This window comes from Lissotriton helveticus, chromosome 11 (genome assembly GCF_964261635.1).
Source record: "Lissotriton helveticus chromosome 11, aLisHel1.1, whole genome shotgun sequence".
Classification (NCBI taxonomy): domain Eukaryota; kingdom Metazoa; phylum Chordata; class Amphibia; order Caudata; family Salamandridae; genus Lissotriton; species Lissotriton helveticus.
In genome coordinates, this window is record NC_136072.1 from 930,762,599 (window position 1) to 930,785,895 (window position 23,297).

Below are 23,297 nucleotides of genomic sequence, written 5' to 3' on the forward strand. Positions count from 1 at the left end.
GTTTCAAGGGAAACAAAGATTAGGTGCACAATATTTTGGAACACTGTATCCTTCAACGTTGACTAAACCAAAACTATACATAGGAATCTCTTCCTACTAAGTTCCGGCGGATTTTAACCTTTTACCCACTCCAGATGTCTTTTGGAGTTTTTACGGGAAAAGGGTCTGTGTGAAAAAGCACGACTGAGATACTCTAACGTCTTGCGTTAGATTTATCGCCTTACCAAACGTTGGGCGCCATGAAGTGTAGTTCCTATATTCCCAATAGGCTCTGCGCATTGGAATAATATAAACAGCAGTGTAGACGTAGGACTGAGGTCGACTAGGTCTCTACTGACTATATTAGACTTAATTAGTTTTGCCAGCTAGCTCAGAGGTCACTAGAAACTTTCTCGAATGTTCAGGAAAGAGTTAACTCTCCGGACTTAGACAAGAAGGGATTAGCTTCTGACAACCATATAACATGACAACTTTGCTCCCCAAGAATAAGAGTGTATCTCTAGAGCCGTGTGAAAACAATAGACAGCTATTTCACTCAGTCAATTGTGCATACTTAGTTTCACCAGAGTGCAGAGAATAGAGAGACGGGCGTTTTCAATAAAAGGTGTTCTTTATTGAGCAGTCTTCTTTCTCATGCAAGAGAAATGAATTGCCACAATTGCAATACTTATAGTAAAGTAAAGTGCGTACAGTAAAAGGAGTATTATAAAATAATACTGTAAAAGCATTGATATGGTTCTTAGCCATATGATACTTTAAAATAGATAAAATATATACATACATAAAACATTGACTAACGTACTCAACTGGTGCTTCTAAATATGCCTACCCCGGTGTACTTGACCTAAGCCTAATACGTGGGAAGGAGTAAGTAAGTAGCAGTTTAAGTTAAGTTGGTTTTGCCAAGAATCTGAATCAAGAATTCTCTTTAAGGGTTTAGTCAGCTCCGTACCTTGGTAATAGAATGCAGGAGGTCTGGTATCTCTCTCTCAGGACTCGATATCCCAGCAACCCGCAAGGGCGGCTGGAAACACCGGAGCTGGATTTTCTCGGCTGGAGAAAAAGACAGCGTCTCCCTCAGTGCGTCAAAAAGGGAGGGGCGGCGTCCGTGGGCTCTCGCATCAGCTGGGCTCTCGGGCAAGTAGATAGCCGCTCTGCTTCAAACCACCGTGTCTTTGCTTAAGGCAACGTTGGTATATTTATACCTGAAAGGTGCCGGGTTTGACGTAAGGTTGGACTTAAGACGTCAATAAAAGATGTCACTAAGAACTGGCCGTTCTTTTCAGTGCTCGCAGGAGTTCTAGGACAAATCAAAAACAAAAGCATGGGGAATTCCCAGGTTGCTGGAGGTTTGGTTTGTTTAGAGAACTCGTTGTACTTTCTAGGAGTCTGGGGAAGTAGCCTTGCTTAATTTGGACTGCATGGGCTACGACTAAATATGGATATGATTCTTATGCCTTTATAAGAATATTATTTATTATAGCCATACAAGGGCATACATTGGAAATATCGAATTAGGGTCCTAGATAGAAATACAACAACTTCATCATATTTATTAGCTACAAAATGAGGTCTCTTGTATCTGATATGTTTCGGCAACCTGGGTATTTTAAAAAAATTTAAAAGCTTGACACCTGCTTCTCTAAGCATCATGCTGAGGTAAATACAATTGGAAAGACTGCTAGCAGTAGTAGCTCGAATTATTCAACTGAGCAAGGCGGCCTGATAGTGCTCCTTCTATGTCTAATTGCAATGTTTTCATGTTCGTGCAAGTTTTTTTTCCCTGTTTTCAAAAAAATAACATTTAACCAAATTCAACAAAGAAAGACTGCAGGACTTTAATCATAACATTAGGAAAAATAAATATGAACAAAGGAAGAATAAACATTTTATTTAAAGCGACCCACCCAATTATAGCAAGGGCTAGTGGCTGCCCGTGGTCCAATAGCCCAGTTTGGTCAAATTTGCGGTGTAGTTTAATCGAAAGTGTCAGTAGGATTTGTTCTGATATAGACCTCCAAATATCTAATTGAATGGCATGTAGAATAGTGCGCCCACATTTCGATTGGCAAAATAGATGAGAAGCTATTGAATAGTACGACTTCCGATTTTGAGGGAATAACTTTGCAGCCTCAATTGCTTGTAAATTCTTTGATTCTGTCGAGCAAATTTTGAATATTGCCTTTATCTGCGACCAGGCATAGTATCATGTCGACTGCCAATAGTAATTTCACTACACCATCAATCAGGGTTAGAATCCTAGGATATTGCCTAAGAGCACAAGTTAAAGGCTCAATAAATAGCACGAATAGAACAGAGGACATCGGGTAACCTGCTTCGTACCACGCCTACCAGTGATATGTCCCACTACTTTAGAGTTGATTATAATTTTAGCTTCAGCTCTTTAATATAAACTACACATCAAATCTCAATGGAAAACCGAATGTAATCAAAATTGCAAATGGCATCTCCTATTGCACCAAATCGAGTGCTTTTTCTGTATCAAGCATAATAATAGCTGCCTTGGCGTTATTGACTGAATAGTTGTCAATGGCTTGCACTAAGTGATTGGAAATAGTTGATATCATTATTGTGGTCAAAATCACATTCCAAAATGTATGTTAGTGGGGCGAATCTACTTGTCATTATTTTCATGAACATTTTATAATCTCTATTGAGGAGGCTAATAGGACTATATGAACGAGGGCTTTCAGGTGGCTTTCTCTTTTTCATTAACCAAAAATTTGCTTAGTTGATGCATGAATAATTCATACATTTCTGCAGGTAGACCATCGCTCCTGCACGATTTCGCACTCGGGGATGTTTTATTCGCATTTTGCACTTTGGCTAAAGCAATAGGAAAAACGGCTGCTTTTGTTGATCGATGTATAAGACTGGGCATCTTTATGCTTTTCCAAAAATTATTGATACTTTCTTGTGTGGATTCTTCAGTTACAGAATAAAAGCTCCGAGTAGTGTTTGAGAAAAACTTTACCAATTAGATCTGGCCGGGTAACAGATTCGTTTGTAGTTTTATCGAAAATTGATTTGATAATTTTATTATTTTTATCCCTTTTTGACCAGGCCAGGTAGCAACCGACATAATCACTTTCCTATATCTTTTTTTGAAACAGGTATTTTACTTAGCAGACATGAAAAATTGTGAATCAACCTTTTAAGTTTTGCGGTACTTGGCTTAATTTTACTCCGGCTGCTTACATATTTGATGTAGTAAAGACTAAAGTTGCAGAATCTGAGGCAGATTGTATTTGGGTAGCTTTTGTTTTTTTTTACAATCCGTGTTTTGCTGCGAATAGAAGCTTTCAAAGCTCCTCATACAGAAAAGTAGGAAGTGGTATCAATGTTCCTTTTCAAAAATTCACCTAGTGCGTTACTCATATGCACAACTCATATCTCATCGTCAAAACACCACTTATGGTTGGTTTGGCAAGGATCTACTATTAGCTCGATAGTGGAAATGGACTGGTTGGAAAAGGCACTAGATAAAACATCCACCTTGTCTTTGGATAGAGAGTGAGATACTAAAGAAAAATCGATACGAGAAGCCAAGTTAAAGAGCTCACATTTCCTCCTTGACAAAAAGTGAGCTGATTTAGCTTTATTAAGTTATTTGATGATTCAAGAGCAATCAAGTTTTACTTTTTGAATGATTTTGAAATCTCCCCCAAGTAAAATTGGCCCCCTAAATCCCATGGCGAGATTGTATAGTTCTTCTAAAGGAGTAGCATTGTCTTCTATAAAGACATAATATCTTATAAAATTAACAAGTTGTTGTTGTATTGAGGCTTGAACTCATATCCATCTCGCCCCTGGATCCCTTATCATCTGAAACACTTTGCACTCAAGCTCCTTTAAAATAAATATTCCCATCCCTCTAACTGCTGTGTTAGCCGAAGCAAAGAATGCATGGGTAAGGAAGCCTGGAATGTTTAACTGGGGTTACATAGATGTAAGATGTTTCCTGTAGGAAGATGGCATTTACATTACATGCTCTCAGCCAAGCCAATATTACCTATACTTGATCTTACTGTTAATAACATTGGCATTAAAGGAGGGCACTAATAAGTTTGTCTCCCATGTTCTTCTCAACTTATTGATGGCCAGAATCCTTGTGAAACTGCAGATGGCAGCGTTTTCTACCTTAGTGAAACAACTCCGTTGTATTATGAGGAATCCTGCTTGTAGACTTCTAGCCAATATATTTTGGAAATCTTCCAGTATGACCTTTCTTTTTTTTCTTAAGTGCAACTCCTCCTCCATCCCGACCACTCCCTCCGACCCCCACATGAATCCTCACTGGGCCTCAACTGTCATGGCTCCCAAGGATCGCAACACTCCCTCCCCCCCACAAGTGTCCTCCCATACTGTGCTCCCCTGTTTCCCCTCCCCCTAGGAATGAGTGCTTTGGTAACTCACCCAGGACTGCTATCTGGGGCAATATGGCGTCTGGCTGAAGGCTTCTCATATCGTAACTTTTTACCATGTGGGGGCTAATCTCTGTCTCAGCAAAACTATTCTATCACATTCTAAACTGACATATATAGAATGAACTTAAAAATCTCATAGTGCATGTGCAATACGATAATAAAGCTGCACTGCCTCCATGAAAAGATATAGAAAAAAGATTAAAAGATGTCCGCTCACCATAAGGGAGCTGGAGACAGCATCAATAAAGTAATTGAATTGCATGACATCATCAAAATGACTATATAATAATATATATAATGATCATGGAAGATTTCATAGTTCATGCTACTGTGGTAATCAAAAACACTATTTACGAGTAATCAAATATAGTGAAAGGACTCAAAACAAAAAAATTGCTGCTGCTTCCAGTCTGTTCTCCAGAAACTCCACAGCTTGCAGGACCAAAGTAAAAATAAGAAATAATCTGTTATGGATGACCTTCAGCCTCACCTACTGGACTAGTTCTACTTGTACATCAGCTTTTCTGAACAACTAAATCATAGACTTTAATTCCTTATGCCTGCGAGTGGTGCTTAATGACATATCAGAGAAAATCCAAAACAAATAGTTATCTTCCGTATGAAAGAATTTAGACTGCAATGCTTAAGTAAGAATCTGTTCTTTGATACGATAATGAACAAGAATCATTCGAGGATATTTTGCATTGGGAGACACATGGCCAGCAAGAACTGTGTGGGCACGCACAATTGTAAAGCCACGATCTTTGGAAGAAGGTTCACTAATTACATATGTCTTAATCATATCAGTTATTAACTTCTCAACATTTTAACCCTTCTCCAGACCTTCCCATATGCCTGCAAAGCATAGATTCGACCGGCGAGCTCTGTCTTCCATTTCTTCCAACTTGACCTTTAGCAGGCCTACCTCATCCTTGGATCTTGGTGCCTGGCTGTCTAATTGTAGTTATCTTTGAGGTCAGAGATCCTCTGTTCTGCTTGCTCCATGCAAGCATTTCATTGGGTCAGATTTTTGTTTATCGCACGGAGTTGCTCATTGATTTCTTTATTGACCTGGGTTTGGGCAGCTGTCATGTCTCGAATTTCCATTAAAACTTGCAGTATTATTATTATTATTATTATTATTATTATGTGTTCTTATATAGCGCTCGATTACCCGCAGGCATCTCGGCGCTTGCCTTGGGAACCCGTCCTGGCTTTTTCCCCTGTGAGATACCCGTAATAGGCATCCCCAAGGTGGAAGCCAGGCATCCCGCCGCGGGGGGGCCGTAGTGGAGATTAAGCAGGCTAATGCCCAGAGCTGCAGAGTGTGAACCCGTGATTCGAGTAGGCACCGAAACGAGAATTATCGAGTCCGTGGATATTTGGGCTCAAGACCCTGCCGCGTCGGGAATTGAACCCTGGTCCCGGGTCTGACCTCTGCTTCAGGGTCTGCCTCCTCTAACCAGTGAGCCACACTTCTCCACTGCAGTAGTACCAAAGCTATCAGCAGAGAGGAAGGCGAGTGAGAAAACAAAGTGTATGGTGTGAAGTGCTCATCATTCCGTCATCTTGCTGCAGTGGTTTCCATTGCTGCGTCGATTGAATCAATTTTGCCCTTGAATCAATAAACTTCTGTAGGTTGCAGTTCTCAGGAAGCTCTCTTGTGTCTTTGTTGTTGGCTTCCAGATTGAAAGTCTCTTGAAGGCGATCAATACCTACAGGTGGCAGTAGCTCATCGTGTGATAAATTATCAAGGGCTTGGATGTTGTTAGCCTTAGTACCTGGGTGCCTCTAAGAAGGCCTAGTAGGGTGTGAGAAAATCAAATAAGGTGCTTTGTGCAGCAGCGCAGATGGTTCTTGGCCATGTGCTGTACTTTGCCGAGTTTTCTGTTGCACCGTAGAGATTTCTGGGGTTGAAGTTTGAGGCAACGACTCAATTGACATTGCTGCCGACAGACTGCTTGCACACATACCTAGGCCAGCTCAACTATTATCAGCTGGTAAATCCACACTCTGAGTATTACGATCTTTAATTATCTCAGAAATTTGTGATGGTGGGACCTGTAAAGAAGCAATAGATATCTCAATCATGTCTCAAATGGCATAAGATACCGAAGTCTGGGCCCCACTGCTAATCTCTACTGAGTCCACATTGATTGACATCTGAGTTTATCCTGAGAACATAGTTAATAGTTCTGATTTCCCAGTCCCTTTGCCTGATCTCACTTTTGCCAAACACTGCTTTTGGCCCTTAAAAATCTTCGCTGAAAGTCTATTTTTGGCTGGTGCTTCAGAAAGTAATTATCGCTTCCTTGGATGCAATTGCTTATCTCTCTCTCTTTCTCTTTCTCTTTCTCTCTCTCTCTTTCTCTCTCTCTCTCTCTCTCTTTCTCTCTCTCTTTCTCTCTCTCTCTCTCTCTCTCTTTCTCTCTCTTTCTCTCTCTCTTTCTCTTTCTCTCTCTCTTTCTCTCTCTCTTTCTTTCTTACGCAGTATCATTTATTTTGCCGCACTGTCTATTCCAACAAGTCCCCACAGTGTGAGTCCCCTGGAACAAATCGGGTTGGCACGCAGGGAACCCTTTGAAGCTGCAAGCCGCAGTCATCAGTAGATGGAGCACTTCCGCAGCCCCAACAGGAAACCTTTGCCGTAGGAAATGGTGTTTAATACACCACTTAGAGGGACTCTACCTCGTGGTCCATTTTAGTCCCACTTGCCTTGCCAATTCTATGAATAATGTCCCACACAGCAGATTCATAGCCACACTTACAAGTTCACAGAAAAAGGCCATTTATCATAAACCACCTGTGGCATCCATTCTGCACTCACCAATCTCAGCTGCCGCTGTTACTGCTCTACATGTTGAGTCTGAATCCTCTGACTTAGTCTCTTACCTCCTTCTTGCCACTGCCTCGCCTCTCCAAAAATCCAAGGTGCCCATCTTCTGAGAATCTCTGCGCTCCTTTAACCTACCCAATCGTCACCGCCACAGGGTTAAAGAAAGTGGTCAAACCCAATTGTAATTTTTTTTTTCTCTGAGAGCGGCCCACACCACCACCACTGGCCAGAAGGTCTGCACCAAACCCGGCCATTCCACTGTCAAAATGCCTTTAAATCTTGTTTTTTTCTTGTCACATTTGCTGTGCTGAAAAACAGAGGACAGATGTCAGTTTCTGCCTTCTTATAAATTGCTGCTTATTTTATCCTGGAGATTGGTGTTTACATAATCCACTAACTTTACAGTCAGAGCAAGAAAAGTAAGGTGAACTGTTTGACAATTGTGCTGGGGGTACAGGCAGTGTAAAATGAAAGGCAGTGGGATGTCATTATTTAAATAGCTTGTAAATGAACTGTACACCTATTTCAGAATATATTTTAGTAGTTAGAAAAACACTTTTTAAAAGAAATTTGAAGAGTTGATGGAAACAAAGATTTTAATAGGAGCAAAACAGATCCAAACACTACTTGCTGATGTGAAAATGATAAATATTTGCTGAAGCCCAATTTCCACATATCATTGTTTGTATGCTATATAGTTTTATAGGTAAAACTGCTTGTCAGTAGGATGGTTTCTGAATATTTCAATGGAAATGTGCTGTGGGTAAAGGAAAGTGAGCTACCACATCATGCTTTAGTAATTTAGTATCATTATCACAAGTAGCGTCGGTTACCTAATTGTGCTTTTTTCTGAATCACAATTAGGTAATCGCTAATCCTAATGTATGAAACTGTTTTCAGTTTCACTAGCAATTCTTAATGGGTCGCAAATAGACCTACCTCATGCATATTAATGAGGTAGGTTGCAGTTTGCGAGGCATTAGGAATCTACACCATCACAGGGATGGTGGCCTGCTGAGGTCAGTAGACCACCATGTCTGTGATTGCTCTAAAATAAGGCAGTCTTTTTTGTTTTTAAATGCAGCCCTTTTTCCTTAAAGGAAAACTGGCTGCATTTAAAAAGAAGAAAAAATGAAACTTTGCAGTTTCATTTTTAAGAGCAGGCAGTGGTCTGTGGGACCACTGCCTGCTCTTAAAAATGCTTTTACAAACATTCACAAAGGGGAAAGGATCCCTTAGGGACCCCTTCCCATTTGCGACTGGCTACCACCTACTTGAAGTAGGTGATAATATGCGAATGTTTTGCAATTGCATTCACGGTCTCAAAACATTCATGCATGGGGGCGTGGCCAAGGCGGCAATTCAGTGAGACGTGCTCCGGAGGAGTTCCCGCTGCACGCCGCTGTTTTAGGCGATTTCTGCGGAGCCAGGGCACCTCTCTGCCACCCGGGAGGTGTGGAAGACCTGCTGACCGTGGCACTATGACGAAAGGGGAGCCTGTGACCCCGGAGGGCTGCGGGAGGTGCTCGGCGGTGACAGCGCAGCCGACCGTCCGGAGTAGCCGCCATTTTGAGCCCTGTGCCCTGAGACTTGGACGGCGGCGTGGGTGACGGGTGGACGATCCCCTGGAAGTCGAAGCATCCGACCGGCGGGAGGCTGTGCGTGGCGACGGACTGGCTGCGGGGCGAGCGGGGACCTGGCCCCTCCTGTACGGTGGTGGCTGCCTGGCCGAGGTTGCCTGGGGTCCCGAGTGAAGCCCGCCATTTTCCCCCGCCTGCGGCTACACTGCCCTCTGGCGCCGGGGGCTCGGGTGAGTCCGCAGCTCCTGGTGGGTGTCCAGCGCCGGAGGGGCGCCTGTGCTGAAGGGGGTCCCTGCCGGAATATCAGCGACGATTTGCTGTTCCCTGTTCCGTAGTGCTGGTGGCTGGCGGTGGCTGCGGCCGTGGGGGTGCTGGCCGGCGGGACCCACGGAGTGGCGTGAGCGTAGCAGCGGCCCTTTCCATAGTGGGCAGTGGAGGCGGCGAGACCGAGCTGGTGGCGGCTGCACCCGAGGAGAGACTCCCCCGCGCTGAAAGGTACAGACGAGGAAAGCTGCGGAACTGTGGTTCGCCATTTTGATCGGGACGGCGGCTTAGCGGTCTGGGGGCCCCCAGAGAACCTGCGCACTTGTCCCCCTGTTGGCCGCTGGAGATTCTGCTGAGTGACATCGGGGATCACCGTTTGCGGGGGTGGTGCATGACCCCGCAGCCCAGGCACCAGTGACCCACGCTAGTGAGGAGCCGACTGCCGGGGTGCGCAGTGAGCGCTGTGCCCCGCCATCTTGAGGAGCGGATCTTGGTGCCGGAGGCCTTCGATGAGGCCCATCCTTTGCTGGCGCAAGGACCTGTTGTGTGGAGTGAGTGCGGCCTTCGGGGGAAGCGACAGGGGAGCTGGCCGGGGGTTCGAGGAGCTGGGCCCCTGCGAGTGGTGAACTGTGCGGGACGACCCCCCCTGAGACGGGCGATCGACGGCCTGCGGGCTCTTAGGCGGCCTGCGAAGAGTGCGGCTCCTTGAAGGGCCCCCTCGGTGGTGGGGAGGCCGGAGCTGGAGGGCCCCCGCTGCTGCAGACGCTGGACATCTGAGGCGCCATCAGCCTAAGGCGCGAACAGGTACTGTGCCGGGCCCTCCGGGTGGGAGGAGTGGCCCCTGGGAGCTAAGGGGTGATAGACACTGCAGGCTGCCCTCCTCCATTGACTCTGTGGGGTTTACTACGGCAATCTGGTGGCTGGAACGCGGGCCTCGGCTGCCCTTGTGAGGGGTGCGGCTGATGCTCTCTCCTCTGGGGTGGTTGTGGGCCGGGTCTCCTCCGGGCTCTGATGGTTCCGCTAGTGTGCCTGTGAAGTCAGCTGGGGCTTTGCGGGTAGAGAGGAAGAATTGCTGGACTGGTGTGCGGTGGGAGACGTGGGGGCTGAGCTAGACCCCAGCTTAGACCCCAGCACGGCCCTCTCTGCCCCGATTGGGCTTCTACGAAACCGCGAGGAGTGCCTGTGGCCCTAGACTTCGGGCGGTGGTCCTTCGCAATGACGCGCTCCAACAAAGGCAACAAGGCTGAATCGTCTGCGGCCCCAAGGACAACACTGTTGTAGCGATGTGGGGTAAGACGGGGGCGGTCGCAGGCGGAGTCCCAGCCGGTCACACAGGCGTTTATGTCCACCTTCATGTCCGAATTGAAGACGAAGATTGGGTCGCTGCGGTCTGAAGTGCACACGTGCGTGAAGGAGATGCGGAAGGAGGTCACGGAGCTTGGCGACCGTGTGGACGGGCTGGAGCGGACGATGGATGCGCGCACGGAGGATCAGGAACACCTCTGGCAACGCCTGGCGGCCCTTGAAGAGCAGAATATTGACCTTCAAGTGAAGCAGGAGGACCTTGAGAACAGGAGCCGCCGCAACAACCTCCGTATCCGGGGAATTCCTCTTGGGGAAGATGGGGAAGACGCCATGGGATACGTGACGCAGCTCCTCCATGAGATCTGGGGGGGCGAGAAGGCTTCTCCGCCAGCACTGGATCGGGCGCACCGAGAGTCCTCTCCGCCGGGCAGATCGGGACTCCTACCGGACATTCTCGCGCGGGTCCATTTCTTCACCGAGAAAGAGGCAATCTGGAAGGCCGCATGAGATAAACCGGATCTGCAATACAGAGATCACAAAATTCAGATCTTTCAAGACCTGGCGCCCAACACCCTGAAGAGGAGGTGAGCGTTTCGACCAGTGACTGAGAAGTTGCGCAATATGGGCATTGCGTACCAATGGGGGCACCCGTTCGCACTGATATTCCAGTGGGAATCCAAGCGGAGGGTCATACGGACCTACACAGAAGCGGCGCAACTCATACGACTGCAGGCGACCCCGCCGGCGAGCCCGTCGCCATCTCATAGACGAGAGAGGAAGGCCGCGGCGCCCTCATGGACTACTGTACGCCGACAGCATCACTCGTCGTCCGATGGTGAGCAATCACCCTCGCAGGCCAAGCAAGATATCATTGCTCACATCCAGTCCCTCGAGGGGGACAAAGAGGGGCATGGGGGGCGCTCCCCGACACCTTGACTGGCGACCCGCTAGCGCTTCACTTTTTCTAGTACTGGGGCTCCACTCCTGGGCCTCGGGCCGTCTCACATTCTACCCTGGCTCCTGAGGTGAGGGGCGGGGTGCATGTGGGAGCTCCCCGAATTCAGGATTTCTAGGACTGTCACGACCCCCCTTCTCCGACTGTCCTTCAGGGAGTTACATCCCAGAGAGCGTCCGAACCTGTGGGTGTAGGATGCTCTGTACCGGGGACAGCACAGTAAGGCCCTGTTGGCCGCCATTGTTGTCTCTAACTGGGTGGCCCTTCTGGCTGCTCCTTGCTCTCTCTCCTCTCCTCTTCCTAGTTCTTACTATCCTATGCTCTCTCTTCTCTCTCTTTCCTGGTGGGTGCGGGGGGGAAATGTCGATTGCTGGAATGGGGTGGGGCGCTGCGGATGCCTAGGTATTGTGTGCGTGGGATGCGTGGATGTGTGCTGTGCGGTTGTGGCCGGGTGACGCCCAGAATCAGGTATGGCGGTGAATGCTCCTAGTCCTTTGAAGGTCCTGACGCTTAACGTAAAGGGCCTTAATTCACCTAATAAGCGTAAGCAGCTTTGGCATTATCTCTTAAGGCAACACCCTGACATCATTTTTCTTCAAGAAACGCACCTCATGCAGGCTGATACTGCGCGCATGGCTCACCCTAAATATCCCCTTCAGTTTTGGGCTACAGCTGACACCAAGACAGCGGGAGTGGCAATTTTGTGCAGGGCTGGTATCAGGCAGGGGGGCGGCAGGCCTTTCCGGGGTGGTGATGGACGATTCCTACGTGTGGAGGTGGACGTTGGGCGCCGTCACATCACGCTGTGCAATATCTATGCCCCTAATCAGGCGCAGGACCGTTACCTTTGAGACCTCCTAGGGGGGCAGATACCGCAGACAGGCTCGTCCCTTATTAAGGGCGGGGACCTCAACTTGGTATGGAATCCTAAGGTGGACAGGAGTGAGAACTCCTCCAGTGGCGCGGGGGCTATGTCTGCGACTCTGCGCAAGCAGCTGACGGACCTTGGGCTGTTCGACGCCTGGCGGTACTTTTCCCCGGATAAGCAAGGGTACTCGTACTACTCGCATGTCCATAGATCCTACTCTCGCATCGACTACCTGTTTGTCACTAGGGACCTCCTCTGCGACACCGTGGAGGTCGACATGTCCGATATCTCCCTCTCTGATCACACCCATGTTGAGTTATTGCTGCAGGATCCGGCGGCGCGCTCTGCCCGGGAACGGGAACGTAGGGGAGCGATTGTCTCCTACATTGAGGACAACGACCTTCCTGAAACACCCTTCCCGGTGGTTTGGGACGCCTTCAAAGCTACCATGCGGGGCCATATCACTTCCCTCGCGATTGCGAGGGCGCGTGACGCCCGCGCACTGGAAGATAAACTTGTGGGAGACTTGAGGACGGCGGAAACACAGGATCAAGGCCACTCCACTCGGCACACAAGACGGCATCTGGCTAATCTTAGGGGCCAGCTCAGGCTGATGCGCACAAATAGGGCTGAGACCTCCCTCCTGGCACTGAAACAGAGGTATTTCGAGGGAGGGGACAAAGTGGGGAAGCTCCTGGCGCGGAGGCTGAGGGCCCGAGCCGCGAAGGAACATATAGCAAATGTCCAGCTGCCCGACGGGACCAGGGTGGTTACGGCCGGGGATAAGTGTCGAGCTTTCCGGGATTACTATACGGCATTGTACACAGAAGAGCGACCACCTTTGGAACTGGTGGAGGAAGTACTAGGGCACTACGGGGGTGCGACACTACATCCGCAGCATGCTGAGGAACTAGAGGGGCAGATCCTGCCGGAAGAGATAGCTGCGGCAATCCGCGAGCTCCCCTTGGGGAAATCGCCGGGGCCTGACGGGCTTCCTATCTCCTTCTATCGCATGTGTCAGGCACAGCTAGGCCCCTATCTCCTGCACCTGTTTAACTCCTTCACCGATGAGCTGGGTCCGTCCCATGACATGGGTCTGGCAGAAATTGTCCTGATCCCGAAGCCTGGGAAAGACCCCTCCCTGTGTGCGTCGTACCGGGCGATTGCTCTTCTTAACTCGGATTTTAAGATTTACACCAAGCTGTTAGCGAAGCACATGGGCCCACACATGCCGGGCTTGATTGATCCTGATCAGGTGGGCTTCATTCACCGGCGTCAGGGAGCGGACAACGTTCGCAGGGTCGCCCACCTGGTAGGGAAGGCTCATCACTGGAAGATCCCTGCCTGCCTTCTCTCGTTAGACGCTGAGAAGGCGTTTGACCGCGTAGACTGGTCCTTCCTCAGAGCGGTGCTGCGCCGGGTGGGGCTCGGTCCGAAGATGATTGCCAGGATCATGGCCCCATATATTGCACCGCGGGCTAGGATAAGGGTCAACGGGCAGCTCTCGGAGCCGATCCACATTGGAAGGGGGTACCAGGCAGGGCTGTCCGCTCTCGCCCCTCTTTTTCGCCCTCGCAGTTGAGCCCCTGGCGGATATGATACGGAGGGACCCTGAGATTCACGGTGTTCCTCTGGGCGGTCAGGACAACAAGGTAGCGCTCTTTGCAGACGACCTTATCCTTGCGCTGATACGGCCCGAGAATCCCTACCGGCGGTGCATGCTGTGCTGTGCCTGTTTGAGAGTGCTTCTGGCTTGAAAATCAATCATAGCAAGTCCTGGGTGCTCAGCCTCACTATCCCGAAATTGGACATCCCCTCTTTAGAGCAATTAGCCCTCTATAGATGGTCGACCCAGCACATCAGGTATCTGGGCTTGACGCTGACCCCCTCGTTGGAAGGCTGGACGTCGGCCAACTGGAAAGATCTTCGACGAGCGATCCTAGAGGATCTGAGGCGCTGGAGATCGCTTGTACCATCCTGGCTGGGCAGAATTAACGCCATCAAGATGTCCATACTGCCCAAAATCCTGTATCTCTTTCAATGTCTGCCTACTCCTATCCCGCTACAGAGCATCAGAGGCCTTCAGCGAGACCTAACAAACTTCATCTGGGGGGGGGGAAGAAACCTCGCTTCTCGCAAGCCCTCCTGCTGGCGCCCAGGGACCGGGGAGGATTGGCCTGCCCAAACTTGGTGGAATATTACTGGGCCGCCCACCTCCGGTATGTAGTTGAGTGGGGTGTCACGGAAAGCGAGAAAGGGTGGCTCCATATGGATAGGGCCGTGACTGGACGCACCATATGGGACCTGGCATAGAAACCTAGGGCAGGGTGATCACCGAGCGCATACCTAGCGGTGCCCAAGTAAACAGTGCTGGAGATTTGGGACAGGATAGCAGTCCGTAAGGGCCTTACAACCTTCCCCTCGCCCCATACCCCTATCGAAGGGAACCCAAGTTTCCCCCCAGCGCATCGGACGGGGGCTTTCCGTAAGTGGCCACAAGGCAACTGTAGGGTGCTCACAGATCTGTTTGACGGGGGCTCCCTTAAGACTTTTGCGGACTGCAGGGAGGAATTTAGGGTGCCGTTTGCAGCCGGATTGCAATACGCTCAACTGAAACACTGGGTGCTAACCGACGATACCTACCACGCGGCCACACGCGCCTTTACTCCGTTTGAGCAATTGGCTCGCTCCTTTACAGAGACGAAGGGGCTGATCTCCAAAATCTTTCGGATCCTGCAGCACCCGCGCACTCTACCTTCCCTGCCATATCAACAACGCTGGCATTCCCTCTCGGGCGTAGACATCACCCCAGGGCAGTGGTCCAGGTTGTGGCGTGACATACCCCGGATTTATCGTAGTATTCCACAACAGGAGAATGCCTACAAAATGATGACCCAGTGGTATTACACGCCGCAGCGGCTACATAGAATGTTTCCAAACTCTTCCCCTGTGTGTTGGAGGTGTAGGTCTGCGACTGGGGATTTCCTGCACATATGGTGGACGTGTCCCTTGCTGACCCTCTTTTGGAAGGAGGTCTTGAGCCACATTAGGAGGGTGCTGGGGTTTCCTCTGCCTGAAGCCACTTGTACCCATACTACTGAGAATTAAACCTGCAGGATTGGAGGCCCTTACTCGGAGCGACTGGGCGCTGGCGCTTCAAATGCTGGGTGCGGCTCGGCAGCTCATTGCTCTGTACTGGAAGAAGGTGGAAGCTCCGCCCATTGCTGCGTGGTTTGTACGTCTCTGGCATGTCATGACAATGGAACTACTCAGCCCGGCTACAGGCCCGAGATGTACGCTACAAAGCTGTGTGGCAACCCCTGGTGAAATATCTATGCACCACGGAGCAGGCGCATCACATGCCCCCCAAGCTGCGGGCGCTGCGATTAGTGGAGGATGCTGTAGTTCCTCCTGATCCCGGTAGGCTGCTGGCATGAGGTTTGGATGTGTGAGGCTTCGAGCACTAGTAGCGACATTGATTGCCCTGGCAACTGACACAGTACCCCTTCATCCCCCTTTTCGCCCCTCGCCCCGGACACCCAGTGGCTCTTTTCTCCCTTCGTCTACACCTTTCCTCTACTCCTACTGTCTTCTCTCTCTTGCTGTCCCCTTTTCTGTCATTCTACTCCCGTTTTGACCATCTCGGTCTTCTAGTTCTACCTCTTGGGTTTAATGGTTACAGATGTTCTGAAGTTTGAACTATCTTGTGCAGTGATCTCACAGGCTCTGTTGATTGATTGTGACGCGACTGGCCCTTATGGATTGTAGGTAAACCGCTGTGTATATCTTTGAGCTTGTGTACTGGCAACGGTTTCCATTTTTCATGAAGTAACGCGGCCGGCCCTGTTGGGTTGTAGGCTTAACGCTGTGTACGACTCACTTCACTGCAACCCCCTGTCATGGGGACGAAATAAAAAGATTTGACAACAAAAAAAAACATTCATGCATACCGTTAGGATTGGCTATTTGGAAGAGACACCCTAAACACGCCCCTTCCATATACCGAATCGCAAACCCATTTTGCGATTAATCGCAAATTAAGGTTTGCTGCATCTAAAAAGCATTTTTTGCATTCGCATACGGGCCAGTTCTGCGAAACGGGCCGTTTACGTAGGCAATAATGCTTGAGGCATATGCCCCATTGTTATTAAAAATGAAATTTTTTAAACATGAACTGAAAAACATTCCTGTCCCTACCCTGATGACAATACTATTTGTGAACTAAGAGGCGAGTCAGGGGAAATATGTACCCTTATGTGGGCAAGATTTTTTATCACACATGGAGTAAATGTTTAGTCTATTAAATCAAACAAAAGAGTTTTTACACAGCAGACGTGCTGAACTCACATATTTGAAGGTGCTCTCATATGTGACAATTAAAGTATAAGACAACTCGGTGAAAACAAATATTTGCATAGGATCATACAGTTTGAGACAAGTCTATGGGTCAACTGCATTGCAGTTAGATCAAGTAGATTATGCAAGTCACACGACTTACAGGTCTTGTATTATTTTTATGATTTTTTTAAGGCCCGTTGTTATCATGTGTTAATGGTGCCTTTGCACCTTCTATTTCTGCCCAAAGTTTGGCTTTGCACGTCCAAATTGAATGATTGTGTTTGTCTAACTGATGCCCCTTTCAGTTGGATAATCTTATGGAGAACACCTCTGAAGCCTTCACCATGGGCAAGAAAAAATCCCGAGGACGGTAACGGTTTTGTGGGTACATAATGTAATGGTTATTGGCATAACTTGTCCTCAGGGTCACTATCGGTAAAGCACAACTATGGCTTAGGTCTTATATGTCCCAGCCGTTGATGGACTAAGAACACTTGTAAATATCAAATTAAGACCATTATTTGTTTGTGCTGGATTCTCAACTTTGAGAAGACATTAAATGGAGGCCTCCTGATATGTGTGGCTCCATTTCCTCCTTATATCTATTGAAATTTTCTGATGGCCAAGATGCCAACTGAGTGTCATGCTTTATTCTGTCTGGTCAAAGGTTTGAAGACTGTGTCCTTTTGTACTATATATTAATTGTAGCAACAACTGACTCAAACTGCAAACCCTGTAATGGACATCAAATGTCTGCCATTTGATGGCCAATATATTAATTAAGCACTTAGATTTTTTTCTGTATGGCCACATACTGCACTGTATAGCCAATCTTTCTTCCTTTTTCCTGATTAAAATAATACTTGAATCTATTTTTTTTACTTTTTAAAAATAAATTCTAAAACTTAGTCTTGATCAGTAGCTGATTCCCCCTTCCCGGCCCACTGTAGTTGTTGTGGTACAGTAACTTCTATTTCTATTCACTACAACACACCGCAGCCATCTTGGTCATTTACAGAGTATGACTTATGCTCCTTAAATCGTATGTGTTGTTGATGACCCCTCATTTCATTTCTTTTTGGAATGCCTTCGACGCATGTGGCAATTTGATCTTTTTTGTCTTCGTTTTTTTTGCTGTCTTAATATCAATAACTCAAATAGTGTAAACAGCAAAACAGTATCTATCTTTCCATTGCATATCTGAAGTATACACACATTCGTGTTTCTCCTTTCAGTTCTCACACTCTGTGATCACTTGAGCACTGAGCACGATCGAAACATATTAAATATTGTGTTTTTAAAAAACATTTTAAGGCTGATGTCACCATTTATATGTTTATTTAATGTATTATGCATGGATGAGCAATTAACAATTGTTTTTGTATAGCTGATTGTCCTACAAGGAACCATTGTTTTATGCGTCAATTCCATTGAAATTGCATTCAGAATAGTCAGGTTTGTGAAATATGTTTTCGTCTTGGTCCTCTTCGATGCCCAAGATTGCTGGAACCCCTTCATGTGCCTGAAGTAGACTGATCCTTTGCCCTGCCATGAAGAATGGTGAGAAAGCTTGGCATGTGTGTTATGTATTGGAAGATCGTATATACTTTTGTCTTTGAACATCGTTTTTCCTCCAGTTCTTGCCTTAAAGGAGCTAGTTTGTTTCTATTGCATCATCAGGAATGGATCCATATTGTCTTTTCTTTTGTGATGTTGGAGGAGATGGGTGGTAATAAGGAGGTTCGAGACATAGCAAGTTCTTTGGACAGAATTCACTAGAAATGTGTTGTTTTCCGGGATTTTCAGAGAGTCCTGCATTGTTGTCGGGCCGTCATCCCTTTTGTTAATCTCAACAATGAGAGGAGTGTTGTAATGCAAGCATTTTTAAGAGAGTTTCTTAGATGTGACCCTCACAATCTCTTCAAATATAGTTATCATTCAACTTTCATATCAGGGCCTTCAAGTCTGATGCCTTGCATATACATTTTACTTCACACAATATAAGGGCAGGCATTTAATCTGTAAGACTGTTAGGATCAGCTGTTACTGCGGACTGAATGTTGAAGAAGGAGGAGACAGATCAGCTTGAGCACTAGGTCTTGGTACAATTCACCCTATCTGGTGAGAGTTGTGTGGCTGCATGTGAACCTTAGTGAGGCTGTGAGTGTCCAGCAAGAAGCAGCAAGCACCTCTCCAAGATTAGGTGGGATCTCCAGCTGAAGTGATAATGGTGTTGGATCGGGGGTCCTCACTCTAAGACCTTTATTTTGCAGTCTTTATTTTGGTACAGACTCAATTGGTGAGTGGGGATAATGACCTTTATTTTGATATCTTTATTTTGGAACAGACTCTCAATTGGTGTGTGGGGATAAAGACCTTTATTTTGCCATCTTTACTTTGGAACAGACTCTCAATTGGTGTGTGGGGATATTGAACATGTTGTTGTATGATAGAGAACAGTCCCTCTTCTTTAAGAATTGATCTACCAAGGCTGGGAGGGAGTCAGAGTGTGAGTGTGGTGCTTAATAGCAGGGATGCCTGGTCAGGGCCGAAAGTCATCTGCTGTGGGACTTCAGTCACATGTAGCAAATTAGGGTCAGTAGAATTTGCTCATATGTTTGCCCTAGGTGTTGAGGCACTGGAGGAAGGCGAAGAAAGAACCAGTCGCACAGTAGATGGGGATGTTGCAGAACAGAGATTGCTCTGCAATCAGTGATGGAAATTGGGTAGTCTTGTGAGTGTACTGCGGGTTATTTAGCCTTTCTGCCCCCGCATGAATCGTTGCAATCACCAGGGTGTTTGTTGAAATGGAACATTCTGTGGCTACCAAACTACACCCATAAACGCACCTGTTTGTTGAAGATTCTCATTGTCTTTTGGGGTGCAAGTCACAGCCAGGCCACTTATCCCAGTTTCAGCTCATTGGCCTGGCTCCCATGTCAGGTGCAGGTTTAAGGAGCTGAGGAATCGTCCGTCCATGTCACTAGTCCCAGCAAGAACCCTTGAAGGATGGCACTGATCTTCTTGTGGCAAGCCATATCCCTTTTAATGGCGAGGCATTGCTTTGCTTGGGCCTGTGGCCCTGGCAATGCACAGGAAAATGAACTGAAGGAGCCTTCGGTCTCCTCTGTGTCCTCAGGTCTGGCAAGGACAGTGCACAGTGCAGAGATTCCTTTAGGGCTAGAGAGACTTCTTACGATCACTCCTTTTATGTATTCTTACCCACATGTAATTACTCAATCCATCTGCCTTTTTGATTTTTTCAGGATATGCCAATGAAGTTGGCGAGGCCTTTAGAGCGCTGATCCCTGTGAAGCTGGTCTGGGCAAGCTATGGGGTGGCGACTGCATATGTGACAGCTGATGCCATTGATAAAGGAAGGAAAGCAGCAGTGGTGAGTGATCTGAAACTACTACTAGAATGTTTGTCTTCACATAAGACTGCCTTGGTTAATCTTAGGATAAAGTAGAGAAATTAGACAATCTAGTACCATATCTAAGAAACAGCACCTGTTCCACCATTGCTCTCAAGCCATTGTCGGCACCGATCCAAGCCTTCGAAGCCGACTGCTCATTTCTTCGCGGACTGAAACTCCGTGTCCTTCAATCCAGAAGATTCTACATAAACATTTGAAGCCTAGTTTTTTGGCACGGGCACCAAAACCCATGGTGACACCGAAATCACATTTGACATCAAAAATTCCATCTGCTGAAAACACCCTCTATGGTTAACTATGTGGAGTGAGAGCAATCCATTCTCCAGCAGCTGCAGGAAGAGCAGGATGCTCACCAGAAACGCCTGTTCATCTGTTATTAGTCCGGCAAGGTCACTACCAAGCTGCCTCCAAAACCAACATAGACGTTTCTGCGGAAGAGTAACCTCACTTTTGAGGAGGAAATTGCTCTGAAGTCTCCCCTACTTCCTAAGCTCAAGAGGAGCTGGGATAGGGGCACCAGCCTCTCCCTGTTCCACGCCATCTCCAAATCCTCCTCCTTCCTTCACCTCCTCCCCTTTCACCACCACTGCTACCTTCAGCGCAAACCCCACTAATTTTATTGGGATGGCAGCCCACTTTTCTATGATGACCCTACCATGTACCTTACGACCTGTGCGAAACAGACCCACATCTGTACCTAGCTTTGCCACTCCCCACACTGATGACCCTACATCCTACAACAAAGTCACTCAGAGGGCTGCCACTTATCATAAGTCGATATGCCGTCCCCCAGAAAAAAAGACAACTTCCTGGTCGAGACATTTGGTCTAAGACCCGATGTGCAGTTCAATTCCTTTCTTTGATAAAGACAACCACAGACACCTTAAAGTAGCCTTTAAAGTCAAGGTTGGTTATTCGCGGGGTCGACAAGAAATACAAGCTCTCTCACAACGACCCACCATACATGGCTGAGCTAGTACCACCTATTCCCTAGAGGTTCACACTGCATGTGAACACCTAGGAGGAGATGCTCCCATCTAGATAATAAGAGCAACACAATCGACACAGTGGGGAAAAAAATAGTGGTGCAGGCGGCTACGCACTGGAAGAGCAGACCAACTCTGTTTGTCTGCCCTCCTAGTAGAGTTAACTAGAATGAGATGCAAGATCTCCCCAAACACCTCCCTGAGGATCTTTGGCAGAGGAGAGAAGAATTGGTGGCAGAGAGAAAAAGCATTTCCAGTGCCACCATTCGCTATGCCCTGGATGCCATTAGCACCAGTATCCTGGTGAAACACCATGCCTGGGTCTGTATCTCTGGTTTTAAACCAAAAGTAGAACAGCATCTGCTCAATCTGACCTTCGATGGCGAAGACATCTTCGGCCCACACGTTGACTAGATACTTGAAAAGCTAAAGATGGAGATGGACATTGTTAAGGCTATGGTGTCCTCCAAACATCCACTCTGGTCCTTTTGTAACCAGAAGTTTAGAGCAGGCAGCAAGACCACTGCCCCAGCCACCTCTTTTTTCTTTTCCTAGGCAGCAGCAGGCCTGCCACCAGCAATCTCCAACGGGTTACTTCACAGGGGCGTACAGAAGCAACAATAACGAGAAGGGGCAAGGGAGCCTCTGGCTAAGAGGACGGGTAGGGTCAGTGGAGGCTGTGGCAAAAGGGCCTTCACCTCCAAATAGTGACACCCCTTCTCACCCCTCCCCCGATAACACAACACCTGTCAGGAGAAGGCTTTAGGATTTTCACCCTCACTGGCATTAGATCACGTCAGACAAGTAGGCATTGGGAAAGGTACTTCATGGTTACTGCCTAGAACTTCTTACACCACAACCCAAAATTATCCCCTGCTGGCACCTTCTCAGCAGAGAACATATATGCATGTTGGAGGAAGAGGTCCAAGTGGTCCTTCAAAAGGGCACCATCAAGTTAGTGCCCGTCCACCAACGGGGCACACTTTATGCCCTTATCCCCAAGGGGTATTGCTCCCTTAGAACCATACTGGACCTCCAGCCTCTCTATTCGGATATGTTCTCTTCGAACATTTTCACATGGTGAAAATGCTGGAACAAGATGACTACGTGGTGTCATTGGACCTCAAGGACACCTACTTCCACATCCCCATCCATCCTTCCACTGAAGGTATCTGTGTTTCGTGGTAAGTGGCCGGCATTATCAGTTCAAGGTACTCCCCTTTAGCATCACCACTGCCCCAAGGGTCTTCACCAAGTGCCTGGCAGTGGTGGTCACCCACTTAACACCTTGGCTGCTTGAGATATTCCCCTGCTGTGCTGAAGGTCAATAGAAATGGGTGTGGTCATGACGAGCTCAGCTCGTCATCAGCACACGAGCACCGTGCCTCATGGCAAGCTGAGCTTGTCATGAGCATGGAAGGAGTTAAGGAGAGGGTGCATCCATGTTTTCACCTATCTCGACGATAAACTGATCAAGAGCGCCAGCAGCCAACAGTGCATACAGTACTCCTGGCAACTACCTCACTCTTTCACAGTCTTGGGTTTACCATAAATGTGGCCAAGTCCCAACTCAAACTGCTCCAGATGTAACCCTTTCTGGAAGTGGTACTAAATTCGGGCACTGGGAAAGCCTATGCAAACCCTCTAAGGTCACAGCCTTTGGCCAGCTTCTATCTGTTTTCAGCAAGAGCGTCACTTCACAGGAGACTGTAATGCACCTGTTGGGCATGATGGCCTTGGGCATTGCTGTCGTACTCCAAGCCCGACTACACCTGTGTCTGTTGCAAAAGTGCCTGCCAGCACAATTGTCACAAGTGGAAGGTCAAATGGAAGATCTAGTGTTGATAACCGCCAATGTCTAATGGCTGTCTGCAGTGGTGGAACAGCAAAAGCCTGTTGCAGGGGAGGCCTTTCCTAGACCCCATTCCGCAAGTCACCATTACTTCAGACTGCTCCCAAGCCAGGTGGAAAGCTCACCTTAACCAAAACATAGTGCTGGGTGTGTGGACTCTCCATCAGCAGAGCCACTAGCTCAATCACCTCGAGCTTCTGGCGATCCACCTCACCCTACAAGCCTTCCTACTGCTTATTAGAGGCAAAATAGTCCTAATCAGACCAAACAGCAGGACCACCATGCTCTATCTTCAAAAACACGAGGATACTCACTTGCGCACCCTTTCCCTGCTGGTTTAGATATCTGCCATTGGGCCCTTCATCACTGCATTCACCTGATAGCAGAGTACCTTCTGGGCATGGACAACAACTCAGCAGATGGTAAGCA

The 23,297-nt window shown here is 47.8% G+C and overlaps 1 protein-coding gene across 1 annotated transcript in view; it reads left to right on the plus strand.

Annotated features, from left to right (window-relative positions):
* Positions 1 to 23,297, plus strand: part of MTFP1 (mitochondrial fission process 1) — a 140,797-nt gene that overhangs the window by 37,672 nt on the left and 79,828 nt on the right. Inside the window, exon 2 of the mRNA XM_078667248.1 lies at positions 19,861 to 19,988. Within this exon, the coding sequence (XP_078523374.1) occupies positions 19,861 to 19,988 (128 nt within the window). The remainder of the gene's footprint in view (positions 1 to 19,860; positions 19,989 to 23,297) is intronic.